Consider the following 22,116-nt stretch of genomic DNA (forward strand, 5'->3'; position numbering starts at 1 on the left):
CTTGCTCCTGGCCAGCCTCACTGCATCCTCCCTAGCTTCTGGGAGGTTTTAAGGGGAATCTGCACCAAGCGTCAGATGGGCATTCCTGTGGGCCAGGGCAAAAGCAGCTCTTTATCTGTCTAACACAAATATTTACAGCCCATAAAATGGGTGCTCTGAATGTGAGCTGCCTCATGCACCTCAAGTCTAAGCTGGAGAAGCAGCATCTTGGGGGTGATAAAAGAAGGGCAGTCACTGTGCCTGTTTAGGACCCAGCTTCTTTGTCACACTATTTCTGAACAAAGTTTCTGTGATTTAGGATCTGGAACAAAACCATAAAATAACTTAATACTGCACATGATCTTCCTTTCCTGTAAGCAGCTTCAGCCCTGAAATGATCCATAGGACCTTCAGCCGGCTTTGCTCAACTCTGTTGCAGAATATGTCATAACTGCTATCACAATTGCAGAAGTGTAAACAATAAGGCTAGAACACACTTGAAGATCTATCTGCTGCTCAGAGACAGGATCAACTCTGCCTAAGCCGTTCTTACGAATATTTGTTCTTTATGAATCTGTACGTTCTTTACGAATATTTGTTTGTTCCTACCCTGAAAAACCTCAGTGATGGAAATTGCGGACTCTCTCCAGGCAATCTCTTCCAGCACTTTGCTGGCCTCACTGTTTCTTCTCCTCTATGTTGCAAACCCTTTGAAGTGTGTGAATGATTTTCAGATGCATCTCCTACACAGGGAGGGGGCCTGAGGCCCCTATTTAGTAGTGTAAACCTAATGCAGAGGGGGCAGGAAGGGAGCATGCAGAGCAGAATACATAGTTTCAAGGAGAAGAGGAGGAAGGAGTCTGCAAAGTGGTGTTCACAACACTTTTCTAGGTATGCTTTTGAAATTTGCTTGGCTCTTGGGAACAAGGGTAGGTGAGAAGGGAGGTGGAGGAGGCATCCTTGCTCTGAGGTCCTCTCCAAGAGGGAGCTGGCTCCTCAAAAGGAGCAAGGGGAGAGGAGTCCCCAGAAAACAGATTAGTCTGAGCTGAGAGGTGGTAGTAAGAGTCCATGAAAGCCAGACTGAGAGGGGCCCCATAGCTGAGGACAGGGACTTACAACCAGTTAAGCCCTAGAGTGTCACCTGCAAGGAAGCAGGTTTCAATCACCCATATCCTCGGAGTGGGATCTTTGTCTGCACTGTTTGCTCTTGGTCTGGTAGCCTGGGAGCTGGTTTTCTCCCTTGTGTCATATGTTCCCGTGAAAGACAATTGCAGCTGAGGGCTCAGGGGGCTGCAGTTAGTCTTGGACAGCCTTGCTGACTCAAATAGTGCTTTTCAACCAGCCAGTGTACACCTGAGTACATTGCTCACTTTGGCACGCTGAGCTAGATCCTCTGCTGCTGTGTAAATCAGTGAGTTCTTTGGAGCGACTCTGATTTGCACCATCTGAATGTCTAGACCATCCTTTTCAAGTAAATTCTGCAAGCAGAATTGTATATATATATATCTTTGTTTTTCCCCTTCAGCCGTTGCTCAGTCAATCTGTGAGCTGCTTAATCATTAAAAAAACAGAAGGGGGCTGCTGCTGTTGTTGTGCTCGAATAGGACATGAAAACATCTCATGGACAAAGCAATCTTTTAAATACATCAGAGTGGTCCAGGCACAATGTTATGTCCTGCCACAGCCCTCAGCCTCGTCAGCTGTAATTGCACATGCCACCTCTTCCAGCTCGCTCCATTCTCCGTGAAGTACCGCTTGACCAATTAGCGAGATAAGTTTGTTTCTAGCCCAGGAGGTATGTGGACAGCCTTCTTAGCTGCATCTCTGTACATGTAGGAATGTTTTGACAGCTAAACATGGATCTTGTTGAGCTGTCAGTTCTGCTAACTCTCCCAAGTGTCTCTTATTTATTGAGCCATCAGGCTCTTCCTGACCTCCTCAAAGTCAGTCCCGGCCTCTCACAAAAGATGGCACAGAAATACAGCTTGAGCATGGCCTTCTGAGCAGGGCGAGTTTCTTCAAGCATTTGATGCCTTGAACAGTGCAAATCATTAGGTCTGTATGTCAGGGCAGTGGCTGCGCCCTCAGGCCGGCAGCAGCCTTAGAGGCTGCAGCTGGGGAAGTTCAGATTCCCTTTCTCAGTGCATAGGCTGGCTTGGCTGCCAATATCTTGGGGCTTTTTAAGAGGCTGATGGGAAAGCAGTAGAATCACTCTGATTCCAGGGATCCCCACATCCCCTTCTGGCTCCAGCACTGAGAAGGGAATTTCTTCTCCTTGCTCTTTATTCCTAACCTGAGCTGGCTTGGAGACTGTAGGCACTTCTGCAGTGCACAGCACAATTCCTGCAGCAGAAGCAACTATGCACCTAACGTGTGGATCATCGTGACCACAAGGTAGTTTTCTGTTTGGCTGAAAAGTGTGCCTATGATGGACGTGGGATCATGGACTATGTGCAGCCGGGGAAGCGAGTGGGATGTATATATGACATTTGAATCCCTTATAACCCTTCCATATGGGAATCAAGTGAGACTGAGGGTGTAGTGTTCTGCCCTCTGGGTGCTGACCCTCCCTGATGCCCCAGCAAAAACGCACATGCACGTGTGTCCAGAAGCCTATAGTCTGAAACTGGAGGGTTTTGGTTAATATTGGATAGTTCTTGTACAAGGAAAGTGATAGACTAAAATCAGCTGATGCTGATACCTCTCATTTGCTCTTGCTTTCCTGCTTGGTCCCTGCTCTGAGGATGGTGTTATCCATTCTTCTATTTCATCCAGCTCCTTTGCACATGAATCTTCCCTCAGCCACTCTCCTTCATGCAGTAAGCGCATACAGAACTCTCTCCACAGGCTCTTGCCAGCTCTGGAAGCTCCTGCCTTTGTAGTTCTGCCTTTTTTAATTGTTATATTTGTGTTGGAAAAGGCTAATTTGCTCTTTCCTCTGGCTCTTTACCCACGTTGCCAGAGCCCTCATTCCAGCATTGACCTTGACCTCCTTGCTTCTGTGGCTCTTCTCCTCCAAGGGCCATCTCCTGCCTCCTCCACAAGCAGAATGGGTAGCATCTGCAACCGCTGTGAGTAGCACAGCCAGCTCAGATCTTCACTGCTGTTCCAGCAGGTTGCAAGGTTGAGTAGCTGTGATGAAGCTTCCTGTGGCATTTCTTGGTAGCCCATAATCCGTGCTTCCTCGCCTCTCTGCTGTGATTTGGCCACCAGGTGGGACATACTGGGTCTTCAGCCTGTGGTTCTCTCTGAGGGAAAATTATTCCTTATCTCTTGCTGTCCTTTTCTCAGCTCCCACCCCCTTCTGATTGTGGGAAGTTCGTGAGCAGAGACAGTGTTTCAAGGGGGACTTGGAACTCTTACCTGAGTAATACTTAGATGCCCTGGACTGTATTACAGAAGAATGATGACTTTGTTGAGAAATTTCTACTGCTGTGAGCCAAATAGGAGATCATTTTCATAAGTGCATTGGGTGAAATAAATGATAATCTAGATGAGGGCATCTGCCCTGGCCTTTTTCCCTCAAGTTCGGTATAGAATTTGGCATTGCTTTGTTCTGAAAATATTATTTCTGATTATACCAGGGTCGTTGATAGTGAAACATGTACAAGTCTCTGCTAAAGCAGCAGTACTTAGGCTATCAAGATGACATTCACTGTGGGCTGCAGCCTTTCACTCTCTCTTTTTCTTGTGTATTCTCAATGGCACTGTTTAATTTCACCACCTTTTTCCGTACTTCCAGTGAGTCGTATCATTTGCCTGACAGTGCTCAGCATCACACCAGCACCTGCAAGTAGAGCTAGTGCCTTGTGGATGCGGCTGTACCACGAGCTTGCTGCCAGACATTGTCCCAGACTCTAATGTGGGCAAGTAGCATTAGCTCTGCAAGCAAACTGCCCGTTTTTGGTGAACACCTCAATTTCACAAAGGTGAGAGGGATCTTTAGGTTTTTTAATCACTAGCCATTATCATCAGCTCCAATCTGGTAATTTTGTGAAGAGGCTGTTGTCATAGCTTGGGCTAGAGATACCAGAGAGGCCAGGGCTTGCTGGTGGAGGTGGTAGGTGTGAGCTGCTGAGAGCCTCAACACTGATGGTCCAGGCAACTGCTCCTCATGAATTAAATAACACATCTTTGCAAATGGTACTTGACATGCTGTTAGATGGCTGAGCTGAGATTCAGGTGACCTAGAGATACCTGCAGAGAGCTCTTCATGAGGAGAATTAATTGTTATAAATGCAGTAAAGCTTCAGTCTCTTAAAGGTGTATAAAGCAATTCAGTGACAAAACCAACCATATAGGTGGTATAAAATATAGAGATGCTCTATTTGAAGGAGAAATTAGTGTATGAACTCTGATCAATAATGCTTACATGTTGTCTTGAACTGTGTCAGTACCCTCCCGATACTCTACAATCTTTCACCACAAGTGCTTGAGGTGCAAGCAAATGAGCTTTCCCTCTGACTTTGAAGAGTAGCAATCTTCTCATTATCATTTACAAATTGTCTTTTCTCTTGCATCACTATAAGAGGGGTCATTTTGAGTATTTTCTGTCATCTTTGAAGCACGCCTTGCCTGAGGGGTGAGCATGGTAGATGACCTGGGCAGAATCCAGATGTCTGGACTGTCTGTTACTTTTCTGCCTCCTTTCCCCTCACTGACTCACCTGAGAGACTGAAAGTCAAATGAAGGATCGTACTCAGCGCTTACACTCTCTGACGTCTTCAGAGGTCCCCATCTGCTTTCCAAAGGAACTTGTACTCATTTTGTTAAAAGGGGTTGGGACCCTCCAGTAACCACTTCAATAAACATGGCCCGTGCCAAGCTAAGAGGAAAACAGCAAAGCTCTTAGAGTGAAAGCAGCTACACATGAGGAGAAGAGAACAGGTGATTCTGGGATCAGAACACAAGTAAAAAGGAGAAATCTTCCAGTACTGAGATAAGAGATTTCTGAGTCCAGCAGGAATGTAATTTGCTTCTGCCACATTATTGTTTTCACTAATATTATTCTTATCGCTTCTATTTATACAACAAGACAGCTGAGGGCTGTGGTGGGAGACCAGTGTTTGTTTTGAAGATATTATTTTAAAAGACAAAATGAAGGCACATGTGAGTGGAAAGAGGCAAAACTTTGGCTACCAAAAATAATAAGAGTCATCATTTGTACTCTTTCAGTGTCTTTCATTCAAGGATCTCAAGCATTTTGTAATCAAGAGTTCATTGAGACTTTCAAACTCCCTTGAGAGAGCCAAGCATTATGAACACCATTTATAACAGCAGGGTGCAGGATCAGACTGGTTAAGAATATTGCTGGGGATAAACCTCAGGAATCCTGCCCTCCGATGCTATGGATGCTGAACCAAGCACCAACTCCAGTCTGAGAAGTGGTGGGATTTTGTTTTTAGTTTTTGTATTTTGTTTTGTTTTGTTTTTACTGTAATTTAAATATATAATCTTTTAATGTTAAGCAAAATATGTAGTCTTCATTTAAGTCACCGGTGTCCTGGGAAGTGTAATGGCCCATGTCACAGTTGACTAAAAGTGAGACTAGAGATAGTGAGTTAAACACATTTGGTTAACCATTTGTTTGCTGTTATAGTTTTCACATGAAAAAAGCTTAGGTTGAAACCTGTCTTGGTGATGGAAAGTGATGTGATTTTAACTTTCTTTGTGTATTAAAACAGAAACCCAATTTGCATACTTTAAGTATCTTTTCTAGCATATTCAGGCATCTGGTAAGAAAGCTATATTTAAACTGTTAATACAGTATGAATGCAAGTTTCACATGCAAAATTAGTACCATTAAAACAGTGAGATTTATTTTTCTTTTGAAACAAGCGATGCCCCAGCACTTCTGGTTCTGTTACCTGCTAAAGCACTGCAGCTGGGACAGCCTATTTTTTCAAAATAGGCGATGAACCTGAACCGCAGGGCAGGTGGTGCCAATTGCACAGACACCCCATCCAACCCCCCCACTGCACAGTGAATGGCAGGAGCTCCCCCATCGCTCTGGTCCACCGGAGGATGCTTTGTGCCTGAGGTGTGTGTGAGCCCGGCCTGCGCTGTCGCTCTTCATCGTAGAAACAGTTGAGCTCTGCCTTTGCGAAGCGCTTTGCAAACTGAAAACTTAAGACAGAACAAAGCTCAATCACAGAACCGCAGAATGGTTGGGTTGGAAGGGATCTCTGGAGGTCATCTAGTCCATTATTTCCTTGTGCTCTAGGGCTGCTTCTGGAAGGGCAGGTTTTGGAAGGAGGGTACTTTTTTTGATCATTTTATTGTGGCGATGAATCATCTGGGCTAGATGTGTGCTGTGTGAGCAAACACATCTCTTCTCATCAGTATGAGTTTTGGAGTGTTCCCAGTTTTGCTAGGTGTGTCCCTCTACTTGTCCTATAAGATGAGGATGGTGGGGAGACCATGAGCCCTGTTTTGGGGAGCCGCTTGCTGTGACCAGAGTCCCTCAGCTCCATGCCTTTCAGTAGAGCTACCTTGCATTTACAAAAGGGAGCTCTGTAAGGGTCTTGAGGCTCATCATCTCCCCAAGCAAGAAGCCCTAGGTGGCACTCTGTACCCCAAGATGTATAGCCAAGATGACAAGAAGCAAATCCAAACCCATCTACAGCACTTCCCTACGCAGCTCAGGACTAAGGGTTTGAGACTGTCATCTCCTATGGATGCTTACAGCTCCTACTCTGAAATGCAGATTTTGACCTGCTGATAGCTGTAAATATAGTAATTCATTAGTACTTTAAAGGCAGCCCCAGAAGCCTACAGTGTTATGACATAAAGAGGAGGGGAGTGGATAAGCAGCCTATAGGGTCTTTACTGCTGCTGCTGATACATGGGAGTAAGAGAGTGCTTGAGTCTGAGCCCAGAGAGATGCGTCAAGGCAAGCAGCTTAAAGCAAAATAAAGCCTTCAATCTTGAAACAAATAGACAAGTAAGCGTAGGAGCTCCTGATGTAATTAGGAGAAGGAGACCAAGCTCTTCTAGCCAAAAACATAGGACTAAAATTATACACTATCCTTTTACTGGTGTAGCGGTGATGCCTCATTCTCCCTCACAGTAGCACCATCCAGCTTTTGCCTTGAGTTCCTGGCCTTTTTAAAGGGTACCTCAAATATCTATTACGAAAGTAAGTGGGGTTAATAGGAAAACAGAAACCAAAACAGCCTGCTCCCCTTTTCATATGAGATAAGCCTTGACAAATGAAGTGTATTTGTGTAATGATAGGGCCAAGAGGCCTCAGGCAAGATGAGGCACTGCTGCACTTGTTTCTTTATATACATTTCAGCAGCAACAGGACATGAAAATGTAGTGTTTTCTAGGTGTTCTTAATTGAAATGTAGTTTATATGTACTGTTTCCTGAGATAACATATCAAAATTTTATTACTTGGAGATCTGTTTGGTTTGCTTTTTCTAATGAGAAACGGCAAATGTTGCTCCATAAAAATCTTGCTCATTTCCTGTTAACCCTGAATATATAAACAAACCCCAGTGCTCAGCAGAAACAGCAGCTCTCTGTAATAGAAGTGGAAACTCTCATTTAACACAGTCGTGCTCAATGCAGAAGCAAGCAGCAGATAGCAGTTTACAGATTATCCAGCCTTTATGACACCTATCAAAAATAGGTGTCAGATTCAAAACACTAGTGAGAACATGAAGAGAGCAAGAAAAGCTACAGTCTGTTTGCATATGGTAGAATACAAACAATCCAAGGATAAAACAGTCATGCTGATTTATTACTGTGCTTGATGATTAATAGAACATTCTATGTCTGTGGAGTCACATTGCAGAAGCTTGGAGAGCTTTGCGGGCACTGATTAATTAAGAGAGAAATATTGTTATACTCGTTTTACAGAGTAATTAGGGTGCGTGTATGGTGATCTTATTGAATTCAGTATCAATACAGAGACCAAGATTTTGTTTTCATGACTGTAAGCTAAAAGCTGGACTCCGAAGAGTCAAAACAGACATTTGTATGAGCAGCCTGATTTTCAGAACTCCTGGGAACTTCTCAGCTATTTAATGGTTCTACATTCTGGCTCTATTGTCTTTCTTTTAAACATATCAGACAAGATGCTCCTCTTCCACCTATCTGCATCCCAGTTTCACAGAGTGAGAAAAAGAGGTGTTTGGCAAATTGCAGGCTGTGAAGTTAAAACAGAGAAAATATATGTATTTTTTTTATTATTGTTACTTAAATTCTGTGTAACGTAGTGTCACGAGAGACTGTTGAAACCAAGAGCTTTGCAGGATTAGAATAGGACTGGGAATGTGCCTGGATAGCTAAGTGAGGACACAGTTACAATAATGAAGTTTAAAAATAAAGAAAAATATCCTCTAGAGCTTTGAAGTAGTTGCAAAACTATCCCATTTCCAAGCAAGCTGGTGTTTAACAGATGAGGGCTCTGCTGCTGGACCCCTTCTGGGTTGCTGGTTTGCTATGGGAGGTGGTGGCCGGGCAGGAGGGCAGCGAGGGGACCGGGCGCTTGTCCTGTAGGAGACCTTGCTCCTGCTCACCCAAAAACTTGTGATTTTGGGTTGCTGGTGTGGGCAGGAGGGCACTGGCTGTCGGTGGGTATCTCCTCGTGCAGGGCAGCTTCTGCAGAGCATCGCGATGAATTACTCTCTGACCAGGAGTAAACCCAGGAATGTGCGTGTCGCAGGGAATCCAGGCAGAATTGTCTTTTCAGGAATCTGTATGTACTCTGGCAGCTGTAACTTTTCACTGGGAAAATAAATAAAGAATTAAAATATTTCTTTTTCAAGTGCATCTCCTCTGTAAGAGAGATCAGTTGGCCTTAATTATAAACTGAATTGCAGCTGCAGGCAATCTTGATATTTCTTTGGGAGCTTGACTCATGAGAGATGCGGCACCATGCTGGATTTTTTGGTCTGAAACTTTGCGATTGTTTTGGACAGTCAATAACTTAAATGAAAAAAGTATGGTCTTTGTCAGGCCATTGAATAAAAAATGTGCTGCAATTCTATTTAACTGTTTATTTAACTGATGATGAGTTTTGGTGAGTGAAGTGAAAGGAAAGTGCTAACTTTATGCAGATGAACAAGAAGAAAAAAATGAAAGGGAAAGCAAGTATCAGTGAAAGATGTTTCTGGCTCCCTTTCAGTTCCAAATTGGGCTAATTCTACCTTCTGAAAAGAAGATAATTTCCACGTTTCTGTAATTGGGAACACATAATTGAAGTTATTTTCTTTCAGAGAGAAGCAGCTTCTTTTACAACATTTGCAAATGGACAAGAAGAATGACCACGTACAGTGCACTCTGAATGACGGTGCGTTCATCACAGCATCATCTTCAGATGTCTCTGCAGATTTTGCACTGTGGTTTTTGCCCATTCGGGTAAAAATTATACATGGATGGGGAAGGTTCACGTTGGCAAATGCACTCACAGCTGATTACCAGTGAGGTCTGGAGTAGAAAACGCGCCAGAGGAGCGCTGAAATACCGACTTGGTGTACCAAAATAATTATGCAGTGATTCCACACGAGTGCTTCTTTTGACCTGGCTTTTTAGGAACTGAACTTTAATGAGGAAGATGAGCCAGATGTTGTTGCAGTGCTTTGAGAGTGGCACGAACGATTAACTCACTTCCTTTCATTTGTAGCATGAAGATATTTTCTGCCACGGGGTTTAACCCTGGGAATGCTGGCATTTTCCTAAACATCCCATTAACTAAACATGCAGGACAGTGTTTATTTGTGAATGCATTTGTATCTGCAAATGTGTTGTCATGCTCTTCACCGAGGTTGTTCAGGATTTGATGACGGTAGCGAAGGTTGGACTCAGGTGCTCCTGTGCCCAAAGCACGGTCCCTCCCGATGGCTTTTAGCTGACCAAGGCTCTTTTCCATTTTCACGGGTCAGTTTATCATCCCTGATGTTGCTGTGGTTAGCCAGACAGAGGGGGACTCAGGGAATTTGGGAGGTTGTGTTGCAGTTCAGCACAGACCCCACCTTTGAGCTGTGTCTAGCTCAGGAAGTTTATATTTGTGTGCATAGAGGCATTGTGGAGAAAGGAGAACGTGTGAAGATAACTGTGGCAGATTAGATAGCAAATTGGATTTCTAGACAGCCTTGATCATTGTACAGATCATGACAAAACAGAGGAAGTTTAATAAACAACAATACAGCTCTTTTTTAAAGGAAAGCCAGAGTTATATTTTTCCCCTGACCTAACAAAGGAGGAGGAAGGAAACTGTTTTGCTGAAACAAGCATTTTGGATTGGACTAAAGATACGCTTTTCTTTCTATGTTTGTGTTTGTGCGTGTCCCAGCAAACCCAACAGCGTGTTCATATGTATGAAGTGCATTTTCCTGGAGGCATGCAGTCAGCATGCACCATGCAAGGAGGAAAAATATGTGCCTAGCACCACTTAAATATTTGTCAAAAGTGCATAGCATTTTAGTCAAAATAGGTTAAAGCATCTCATAACATTGTGGTTCGTATTTGTTATTTTTGCTGACATTGGGTACTGGATAAGAAATTTGCCTGGTTTGGAAAAATAGAGTGAAAATAAAATATGAGCGCAGCCTGTTTATTGTGTGTACAAAGCAAGATGGCCTCCAAAACCAAAGTCAGACAGAACTGAAAATCTTTAGATTTTGGCTGAAACATGGCACTTCCACATGTTCATGCTGCACTGGTAATTATTAATGGGGGAAACATAGGGATGGGGGTCATCATCACCTTCGTGCTGTACCATCTTCTCCATGCAAAGTCTAGAGAAGGAGTCTCAGCCGATGTGGTGGCAATGGTAATTCCTTTCTGCATGGAAACTGAAATAGATACAGTAGATGGAATAATGTTTTAAGAGGTTCAGTTGCCAGGTTGGTTTCTCAAGCTAATAAATCCTTGGCTGTACTTGCTGTGTATATGTTCAGGCGAGATTCATGATCAGCTCCTAGAACAGGAGAGCAAAGGAAAAAAAATAGGTTGTTCCAAGATTAAATGCTTTACATTTGACACCTTTAATTGGCTTATTAATAAACTTTTTTTTTTAGGGTTATGCTATTTATTATTTCTAATGAAATAGTTGTTGACGAGCCTTCTAAAAACAGCCACAAAGCACTGGCCAAGGGCATCTGGCTGTGCTGGGTCAAGTAGCTGGCTCTGAAACTCCTAGTCTTATGGGTGGCCTTATCCCCACCCGAATGATTTATCCCACAGAGATAGCACTTACGTGACTTCAGAAGCAAATGCAAGTCCTGTGCACCATACAGACCTGTCTCCCCATATGAAAAAATAAGTTGTTGTAACCCAAAAGTATCAGCGTGTGTGCATTTGTACAATAAAGCATACTGAGCTGTGTGTGGACATTCAGGATTTCAAGATGTTCAGCAGCTTCCTCAAAACAACTGCTAGGCATCTAGGAATCCTAGGCATATGCATAAAATCCTTGAATATTGCTCAGCAAAAAAAAAAATCCTCAGTAGAAAAATAATGCATCTGTGGTAAAACCTGAATGTATGGTAGGTCCAGTCTATATTCTCAGGCAGGGAGGCTGAATGTATGGCAAACAGACATCTCACAGCCCCCCAGGGAAACTCCTCGGGCCTGGGGCTTATTCTGGGTGCCCATTCTTCCAGGGGCTGTGTCACCCACTGGGCTGAGCTGCTCGGTTGTGTGTGCGCACAGCAAACCCAGCACTGCCAGGGAGCGCAATCAGCTGCTGTGCTCGTGGTGCAGCGATTGTGAGCAGATCAGGTCGACGGGTCATGGGGGCAATGGGGTGCAGCTTAGCGTGAGTCCTAGAAAAATAAATATGACAAGGTCAGAAACATGCAAGTGTTTGGTTTCTGGGAGTGGGTGACTGAAGTGTTATTGCTAAGCGCCGTTCTGAGACCTTCTCTGCATTGATTGATGTCTCATTTGAAATCTCCTTCTTGCCTGAAAGAAAAAAAGCGTGAAAGCGTTTAGTTAATTCTCTTGCAGTGCTTTAAAGCTGCTTTTCTCTGTCGAACATGACTGGCTCAATAAAGATTCATCATGTCAGATGTAGTTTCTATAAACCAGATAGAGGTGGCCAGTGTATTGTTTCTCCAGTGATTTTACATTTTCTTCCCATTTAAGTAGGCATGGAGCATGGGAAAATGCTTCCTTGTAGACTAAGGCTCATAAGTTTCATATCTAAGGTCCAATCCTTGATGAAGGCAGCAATTAATCAATGAAATCACTTGCTTTACTGAAATGCTGCATGTCATAAATAAGTTAGTTTTTGCGTGCAAGTCTTTCAAGAAAGCAGTACACACAAGGAAAGCTGGTGTCAGCATGTTTTAATCCTGAAATAACGGAGTTTCTCATTATGGACACCAAACTTAACTTCTTCTAAGGAATTTCTAGGCATGGGACTATTTCTGTGCTTCTCAAAATATGCCAGTACTTCTGCTGTTTCCCAGGGAGAAGACTCACTGAGACAGACTGCAAATACTGTACACCAGCTGTTAGCACATGAAGGCCAAGAGGTCTCAGTTTCTAAGCACATGTTGAAACCTTTGTATCCCTAGTACTAAAAAATCTGTGGACCAGCTCCTGCTCTGACTAATGTTAACAGTAGGATTTGTGTCAAAACAAACAAGAAGAGAACATAAGTAGCAGCTCGGGATTATCTGTCTTTGTCCATATACTCTACCACTGTAGGAATGATTGTTCTAGCATCTTTTATATCGTGTTGTTAAGTGATGGAATCTTTTGCCAAAACCAAACTGAAATGCTTCCAAAGCCTTTTTCAGTGTTGGAAAATGTTTGTATCGAGTTATCCTTGGAATAACTTTCTGCTTTATTTGTTATTGTGTGCTACCCAGAACACACCTAATTATGAGGCACAGAATACTTCTCATTCCAGGAGGATATATAGCACTACTGGATGTTTTCAGGAGTCTATTTTCATTAAATGAGATGTTCACTTGTGTGAATCTCCTGGGTTTTTAAAACAGCAAAAATAAGACAAAGAATGAAGTTCAACACTGAACAGCCAGTAGACTGTCCTACTGTGTGCAAATGCTTTTATACCACATCACAGGCTGTTCTTGTTTTTTTTCAGAGTGGGTATCCAAGCTCTGGACCCGCATCAAGCACTCCTGCCTTCAGGCCTGAGGACGAGCTGGAACATCTGACCAAGAAAATGCTGTATGACATGGAGAATCCTCCTTCTGATGACTACTTTGGTGAGCAGTGCCAGATCACGTTGTATCAGTCTGTAGCTCCTTTCTGTATTTACCAGGTTCTATAACAGGGGGGCCTGACAGCTGTGCTGTTAATGTAGTGATATTCGTCTTGATGGATTTGCTTTCCATGCTTGGGCTGGAAGTGTAATCATCCATAGGACTTCCTCTGTAATTTTGGCATAAATCTCATGCTCACTTGCTGTATGTTTACAGTCTTTGTGGTTATAAAGTTGAATTTTTCAGTGTCTGGTTCATTTTCACACCACTTGTCTGCAGCTTCTAGGCTACTAGGCTGAATTCAGGTGCACTGGACTGTCTTGCCCACCTGCCCCATCCCTTCTCATTGCAGATGCAAAAAACTGGGCAGTGTAGATATGTTCTGCTCCCGAGACATGGATTTTCCTTTCCTGTATGCTGGTATAGATTAAAATGAAATCAATTTTGAGTCAATCAGGTTAGTTTTACTTGGAGACTCGTTAGCCCACAACTGGGTGCATCAAGTACTAGGAAGACAAATCTGAGCTGATGAGCTCATTGAAACCATGTCGTCTTTCTTGCCCAGGAAAAGATAAGCATCTGATTTCCTTTTTAAGTGGTATAGAATAGAATTATTTCAGGCATCTGTATGTGTAGAATATATATCTTGCCTTTGTATAAAACATGGGTGGTGTGGCCTCTGAGCTCTGCATTAGTCAAGAGCCTCGGGCATACTTGATGTATCTTATCTATATGCTTAGTTTCTTACAGGCTTGGGTGATAGTATTGTTGGGAAACAAACTGCCTTATTTGTGGAATTATGCTCTGGGATAGGCCATTCATTTTGTGTTATCTTCCTTTATTTCATCATTTCTTAAAAACTTCATTTAGGTTGCCCCCTAGGTCTGTTTGCTGTAGATGTTGGTTGGACCAAAACATTTCTGGCTGACAGAAACTTTTGTGGTTTGGTTTAATCAGAAAGCAAGTTGGGACCAAGGTTTCAGTAATAAGCAAGGATCTTGCCATGACAAGGATCTGATTACATGAGAAGGTCAAGAGGTTCTCATCAAACAAATGTTGCCCTTGTAGATGGGGTTGATACCAGTTCCTGTTCTCCATCAGTACCTTCTACAGTCTCCACCCTCACAGCTGCAATGTCTTCTCTGTGAACACTGATAGTCATCAGAGTTGATGACTAGCACAGATCTGAGGTGTGAGCAAGAATGAATAACTGAAGAGAGAGTAACCAGAGAGCATTTTCTGTGCTGCTGCGTTTGACTTCGTCTCTGCCCATATCTATTTATGTTCACTCTCTGATGTTTTAAAAGCCAAACAACAGCCAAACAAACGTAACATGTATTTAGCCATTAGCGTGGGTGGGCAAGAGGGACATACCTTTTTCCCGCTCCTTTCAGTCAGATGGCTGAAGCCCTGAAGCATGAGAGTTGATTATAGTGATTTTCTTAATGCAGAGCTGTGAGTGGCAGGAGCTGGTTGATGGACCAAAGCCCAACCAGTTCTCATAGCCCAAAAAGGTAGGCAAGTGAACAAAGAACTTGGAGATTCACAGGATCTAAGGTCAGAAAGGACCATTATACTGCCTACTCTCGATTTCTCCCGGAAACATGATTGAATCATGACTTTAAAAAAAAAAAAATCTAATCTTGTCTTAAAGACTTCAAGCAATAGTGAGTCAACCACCTACCCTGATAAGCTGTTCTAGTGATTAATTTTCCTCACAGCTCAGAAATTGCTTCCTGAAGTGGAGTTTTAGTTTTGTTTAGCACTTACATTTATGAAGCTGAAATACTCGGGTTTTGCAGACTAATACTGTATCACTAAGATGGCTGTGCTCTCTCTGAGAGTGTGATACGTCAATGTTTTTTCATCCATAGCTCAAAAGGTTGGAACACAAAGTGTCTCAACGTTGGGTCATCAGTTTGACTATCAGATGGGAGGTCAAACCAGTGCCATGCCAATAGCTCTTAATTCATCAGGAGACAAGAAAATGGAAAGGAGGTTCCAGAGCATTCAGAAATTTTGTCAGTATTGTTTATATAAGTGGTAGCATGATGAAAGATGGAATAATCCTGCATGATGCAAGCTGGAAGATGAAAACCAACCAACCACTGTTGTCCTGCCTTGGGCAGGTGATGTTTAACTACAAGCTGCACCTGATTGATTTTCTAATTGGAGTGGTGTCCAGTCTTGGCATTCTTGATGTGCAGAAGAAGTGTGTCTTGGGCCAAACTCCTCAGCTCTCTAAGCATGCTGTGCCCCACGCAGCTTTTCGGGAGACGCGACCACAACTAATTGTATGCCTACCAAGAAAAACATAGAACCAGCAGTTCTGGATCACAACTGCTTTTTATGGTTGGATAAAATCAAAGAGGTGGGCTGCCCTCATGCTCCGAGGTTTGTTCCAGCCTGAGCTGCTCCCAGGGAAAGGTCTTTGGAGTCACAGTGTGAGAGGCTTTTTGATATGGCAGTGCAGGCCAGGAGTTTTGTACTAATTCTGGCTGCGTCAGAGCTAAATACCCATCTACTTGAGCTGTCAGCCATTGCCTTTCAGTAACTTCATGCTCATGTGGAAAGAACAAATTAAGTGTGGGAGGAAAAAAAGAGTCTTTCAGCTTTGGTTAACTGTCTCAACCGATATCTCTGCCTTTGTTCTTTATTTGTTTAGCATGGTAGCGTGGATTGTACAAGATTCATATGGCACATTGATCAAATAATCAGAAAAAGGACAAATGGGCAGAGACGTTGACTCTGATTTGCATTAAATATCTTCTGCCCGAGGTCTAAATGCCATGGTAATTGTAGCATACTAGATAGCTGTCAGCTAATCACTTTTATTAGTTTGAATTTAGAAAACTGGATTTCACTATATTAAAAGTTTGTTAAGAGCAGATAGGTTTTGAATTGAGGAATCTAATTAACCTTGCTAGAAAGCTGCAAGGCGTTATATTAAGTCATGAAAATAATTTGTTGGAATAATTACGTTTGAACTGTCAGGCTTGAGAAAGGTCATTTTACTTGGCCTGTCAGCACTCTGGGGTCTTTTCTGTAACCGTCTTCCTTCTGCAGTTCTACTTGCCATGTCTCTGGTTTTTGATCAAGTTGTCTTGATTGTGGAGTCAGCGTGGGCAAAGTGAAGGTTCCTGGAGAGGGAAGAGGAGCAGGAGCCACCGAAGTTGTCTCTTTGCCCTGGAATTGCTGGTGGGTGCTGCTGGCAGACCAGGTGAGCTGAGTTCAGGAGCAGGACAGCCAGCACTTCCATCAGGTCTGTGCTCACTGCACCTCTCTGCAGCTTCCCCGGGTGGAAATTACAGATGGTGGTTTCGGAGTCAGGGGAACCATTCTGACCAGTGGTTGCTCACATGAGCACACGCAGCTGGCAGCACAGCAAGGTTCACATTGTGTTCCCAAGGAGCCCGGGTGCATGGTGAGGGCCAGAAGAACCGTGCTGGAGACATGCTTTGGAGCAAGGTCGCAGTTTGTAGCTGTTTGTTGCGTAGACTTACCACAGCAGCATGGTCCGGTCACTGGGAAATACTCTGATTGCCATTGGCAAGGTGTTGCTTAAGCATGGGAATAACATCACTAAGCATAAAAATTAAAAGAAGAAATACTGTGAATTTTTAGTAGTTGAACATGCGTGCTGGGTATTCCGCCTAACTTAGTTTTGGTGAAAGGCCACACTACCATAATAAGTCTAAGCACCCTAATCTTTGGTAAATATCCCCTCCTACCCTCCTTTAGGTTATGAAGTGACTTCTCCTTGGAAGTCCTTGGCAGATCAGCAAATTGAAGTGTCTTAGGGCTAAACTGCTTTTCCTTCTTTACTGCTGATTCAGTTGCTGATCTGTGGTAGTTGGCTTGTCTTTAATCAAATCCCTTTTTATTAGAAAGGTTTCCCAAATGTGTTATGCACTGTGTGGTAGGGATGGTTCCTCTCTCTCACAGCCCTCCCCATTGATAAATGTGCTATTGTAGATGGACATGTCTGATTTGTCAAAGGAAAAAAAAATAATACTTTCTGGAGTGTAAATTGGGTAAGGTTGGAGGAGGAGAAATGGGTATTTACAGGAGATTAGGATGAAACTATGAAAACTTTTTGTTGGCCACCATGGGAAATTAAAGTCCTTGATTTTGCATTAAAAAAAAAATAAATTAAAAAATATGCACACATGAAGACCACAACTGTTCTGGACCACTGTTTCAGTCTTATAGAAAGAAATGACTTCTGGCAGCTTATCAGTCTCTATCACCAACGCAGACAGTGCTGATTAAGACTGGAAAAGTGCCATCAGGGCCCCTCATCTCCTGTTGCCTTCTGGACTGTGTCCCAGCTGAGTCACTCCCCACAGCAGAGGAGTTTCCCTGACTAGTGGGAAGAAACTTTCATTGGTATTTTACACCAGTTTCGTATATTCGGTAACATATCAGTCTCCTTGTGTAATTCTGGTGTGTTGTAGGGATGCACGTGGGGATAAGAGAGGTACTAAGATGAAAATACTTAGTTTGTGCAATAAGGGGACCTTGATTTGACTCAGAGCTGATAATTCAGGGTATGTAGTTTCCCTCTGTGTGTTTGCTGTATGCCCAGACTTTGGCAGTGGGAAAGCTGGTGCAGAGTTGGGCTGAGGAGCAAGGCCAACAAGCAGGATGCTTGACTTCCTTTCCTGCTTCTTACCCTAACCTCTCGTGAGACCTGTGGCACATCATTTTACCTTTCCAAACTCTCTTTTTTCCCCTTTCACCCTATTTGCAGGGTACTTAATCTGCATAGTCCTTCAGACAGCAGGTGATTAAGAGCAGCAGTTATGAGTGCCCCCCACAGAGAAGCCTTCATCTCCAATGGTTCTTTGAGATGCTGTGTCACAGTTAAGACTAAAGAACAATAAGTGGCACTAATATTTAATTTGTTAAGGCTCTGTCGACCTTTCCACTCACTGGCTTTGCATCTATATTAGGCTTCCATTCATAAGCTGAAATTCCTTCACTAGGACTTGGTGTCTGAATGCTGTCAAAGATGTTACCTAGTTTTATTTCTTGAGAGGCAGGACATGGGTTAGCAGGTAGTAATACAAGAAAGATATGGGAAAGTGTGGTAGATTCATAGAACCTTCAGTTAAGGGGATTGTCCAGGAATGACTTCCTTCAGTTCATGGTGTCTTTGTTTCCTTTGACATGGCTTTGTGTGCTAAACAGCTCTAGTGTCTATAAATTCAACATGTTCTGCATTGCATTTCAGTCTTCATCAGGCATTTCTGTAGCCTTTAAGACGCTCAGGTAGCCTCTTAGTTTCATCTGAATTACCACCAGAAAAAGAAAATGAAAGTTGTCATATCTTGTCTGTATTTCTAGGTCTCTTCTGAAAATGTTATCATTAAAAGATGCATATTATTATTACAAGACCATAATTACATCGTAATTTTGCCATGTAATGTGATGTGTCATCATGTCTTTTGTTTAAAGGCAGGGTTTCTGGTGCAAGATAGCACACGTCCTCATCTGAATGACATCTGGGTCAGAAAATACTAGGTTAGATTCTCAACAACTGATGAGCCGACAGTCATTTTCCGTTACGTAACCACTCACAAAAGCAGGAAGAACAGAGATATGATGGGGACCCTTTTCTCCATTGTAGTTCAAGGTATTATTTTTTATGTTCCAGCCATATTCCAGCATTTGCACGCAGCCTCCAAGACTGGGAGCAGCCGCTGCTCAGGGAGGTCGTGGTGTGGCACCATCAACATCCAGCTGCCATCTTGTGGCCTGCCGCAAGGGGAGTCACCCTCCCTCTGCTCCCCAGGGGCTTTAATTACCCTGATAAATGGCTTTCAGAGCCTGTTTCTTCAGTCTCACTTCTGTCAATGCTTGCCACCGCTGTCTAGCTTTCTTTTAGGACAAGGGTGTCAAACTCATTTTCACCAGGGGCCACGTCAGCCTCGCAGTTGCCTTCAGAGGGCTGAATGTAATTTTAGGATTGTATAAATGTAGGAGTAGTTACATTTGAAGGCTGACGTGAGGCTGACGTGGCCCCTGGTGAAAATGAGTTTGACGCCCCTGTTTTAGGGTGTCCCGTTACTGCTGACAACCTTGCAGAGCAAGCACAGTTTGAGTTTGGAGAGCAAATTTATAACGATAGTCTCAATACAACCTACAGGATAAATTTTGGCCCATAGCTCCAGAGTGGTAAGAGAAAAAGAGGAGGCCAGTGAGTGGCTGGAGTGCAAATATAACATGTCCACATGCATTTATCTCCAGCCATGAGAACGGCAACAGAAAAGGGGGACACAGAGGCTGTGAGCTGGTTGAAGTTGCTTTTCAGCATTTGAAAGGCTGTGTAAATGAATGCAAAAGTTTGATTCTTTCTACTGTTGATGTGATCTACATCCTACTCTGCAGTAATTGTGGGGAAAAAATGTTTTCTGAAGATAAGCGCATAGATCTTTTTATGCCTGGGATCTTAGTCTTGTGAAGTCTTGAGTGCACATCTCTTAATGGAGATGAAGTAGATGTAGCAGTCAGGAATGAGGGCAGGTTGTGCTCCTGTAAACCCTGAGCACCTGGTACCCACATGTGCCAGGAGGCAGGAGACTCACATTACTTTTTCCCCTTATACGCACAAGAGTGGACGAGACTTTGCATCACGGGTGTTTCTGAAGCACAGTCTCTTCAGAGACCAACACTGCTTCACAGATGTGATCTAAATCTCACATCCAACCCCAAATTACCTTTTGTTACTGTGGATGACAAAATGCCAGCTAGAACAGACAGCAAGCAGCATGACTTAGTGTTCTGAAGTCCCTGGTTTAGCTTGAATTGAGTCAACCTATACCTGTATTTACTTTTAAACAGATTTGATGCAGAAGTCATTTAATGGACAATAAGTTTAGAATACCATTTTAGCAAAGGGATTTCCATGATCACCTGTGTGCTGTGAAGGAAAGGTATGTTTCAGGCCATGCCTGGAATTAGGTTTATCCCAACAGTCAGGAAATTAAAGCTGGCAGTTTCCTGCTGTCTTCTAAGAGGAGTGAAATGTGATAATGAAATATCATGGATGTCTCTTTCTAAAGTACAGCTGTATTCTATATTCTACAGGATTCTTCAGCATGTTTAAAAATTAACATATTAATGGAAAAAAAAATTAATCCATGAGGGTCATAGTTATTTCTTAGGTTGTGAAAGAGCCCTTAGTGTGCTAGGAACTGTACAAATGGACATCAAAGCTCAGCCTCTCTCTGAAAAACTGTAGACAATGATGTGGCTACTAGCCAAACCCTCAAAAATTAGTAGTCCTATATAAAAACAAAGCAAATCTACCTTTATTTGAGAAGCAGTTCAAAGAGAATGCAGCTTGTTCATGATAAACTTATAAAGTAAAGTCTCTATGGACTGAAATGGCTGAAGAATTGATAATGAGCCATCAAGCCTTCTGCTGCAGGTCATTAGTCCGTGGCTAACTCAGGTCATTAAGAAGCAAAAGTGTGACCTACCTTATGGCTGTTTCCTGCCCCACATGAAATGAGGTGGCTGGTCTCAGGGGGGTTTTCTGTGAGTACGTCATCACCTCACTAAAAACCATAAATTGTGGCACCCGGAGGACCCTTGGTTGGGAATCTCCTCGAGGAGGCCAGGAGCTGAAGGCAGATTGTTAGTCTGGGGATATGTGGGATGGAGAAGTTAGATCTGTTTTATGGAGGCAATTGAAACCAGGAGTTTCCATCAAGGATTTCATAAGCACTAAATTCTCACGCACAGGTATTTTAAGAGGGGGTGTATGTATGTGTGTCTGTGAATGGGTGAGAATGTTTCTCTGGATTCTAGTTCTATGGAAATAATTTTCCTATCAGATAAAGCTTTGGATTGTTTTAGGCCTCAAGACACTGGATTTTTGGTCATAACATAGAGCTAAGTTGTGTAGAGAGATACAGCCAGTCAGATTTGGAGCTGGTGTTAGAAACCACATTTCCAGCTGTGCAGTCCTAGACAAATCTTTGTCCCAATAACATGAAAACAGTTTAATTTCTCTTTGTTTTGAGTTAGTTATGCACATGACTTGACGTAAATGAACCCTTTTTTTGCTTTTTTTAAAACTGAAAACAGCTCACCTGCTGTTTGAAGCTGGTTGCACTAAATTTGCAGTTGCTTCCGTGTTATATTATGGCTTATTTGTACTGCAGTAACATCTAAGGCCTGCTAGCAAGACGGTGGTCATGCTGCACGATGTGCAAATTAAACGTAAAGTAAGAAACAGTATGCGTCCCTCAGAGCTCCCAAACTGAAAATACGGCAAGGACCAGGAAATTATTATTGTCCTTAATTTACAAGCAAGGGGCTGACTGACAGAGTTCAGATGACTCACCCAAAGTCATGCAGAGAACCAGTAGCAAAGTGGGAACTGAGCCTAGAATCCCTTCAAGTCCCGTGCCTTACCCGCAGCTGTGACCTTTTAATGTGAAAATCAACAAAATGGACTAATGAGCCTTGCTCTGATGAGAAATCACAACTAGTCTGAAGGCTCTTCCCAGCATTGAGATCACAGGCCCTATTTTCCAGGGTTTAATAACATGGCTTTGAAAATAAGAAAGGGGGAAAACAGAGCTCCAGGATCGCACTTGGTAATTTTAACTGCTGTTAATATAATATACTCACTAATGCTGCCACACTTCAGCATTTAGATAGTTCAGGGCTATTAGGAACATTGCTAATTCACCATAGTAAGCTGTTACTTTCCTGTCTAGCAATCACCAGTCCACAGCAGTGGGTGGCACGGTGTAGCATTTGCTATTTCTTCTTCTGGTGGCATTTGTCTCATTCTGTCTTTCTTGATATGGTGATTTGTTTCTTGCCAGTAACTTTTGGGGGTATTTTGAGTGTCATTTGGAGTTTTGCTTGGGGGAAAGGCCAGATTTTATCTGAGAGTGAAATGTGGTAGAAAAAGAATTAAACAGGGT

The 22,116-nt window shown here is 43.0% G+C and overlaps 1 protein-coding gene across 1 annotated transcript in view; it reads left to right on the forward strand.

The window, feature by feature from the left end:
• The window catches only part of LPP (LIM domain containing preferred translocation partner in lipoma), a gene marked incomplete at its 3' end in the record, with an annotated part of 228,428 nt that overhangs the window by 144,482 nt on the left and 61,830 nt on the right, over positions 1-22,116 (forward strand). Inside the window, exon 6 of the mRNA XM_080349381.1 lies at positions 13,048-13,171. Coding sequence (XP_080205507.1) covers positions 13,048-13,171 — 124 coding nt within the window. The remainder of the gene's footprint in view (positions 1-13,047; positions 13,172-22,116) is intronic.

This window comes from Nesoenas mayeri (assembly GCF_963082525.1).
Source record: "Nesoenas mayeri genome assembly, chromosome: 9".
NCBI lineage: Eukaryota > Metazoa > Chordata > Aves > Columbiformes > Columbidae > Nesoenas > Nesoenas mayeri.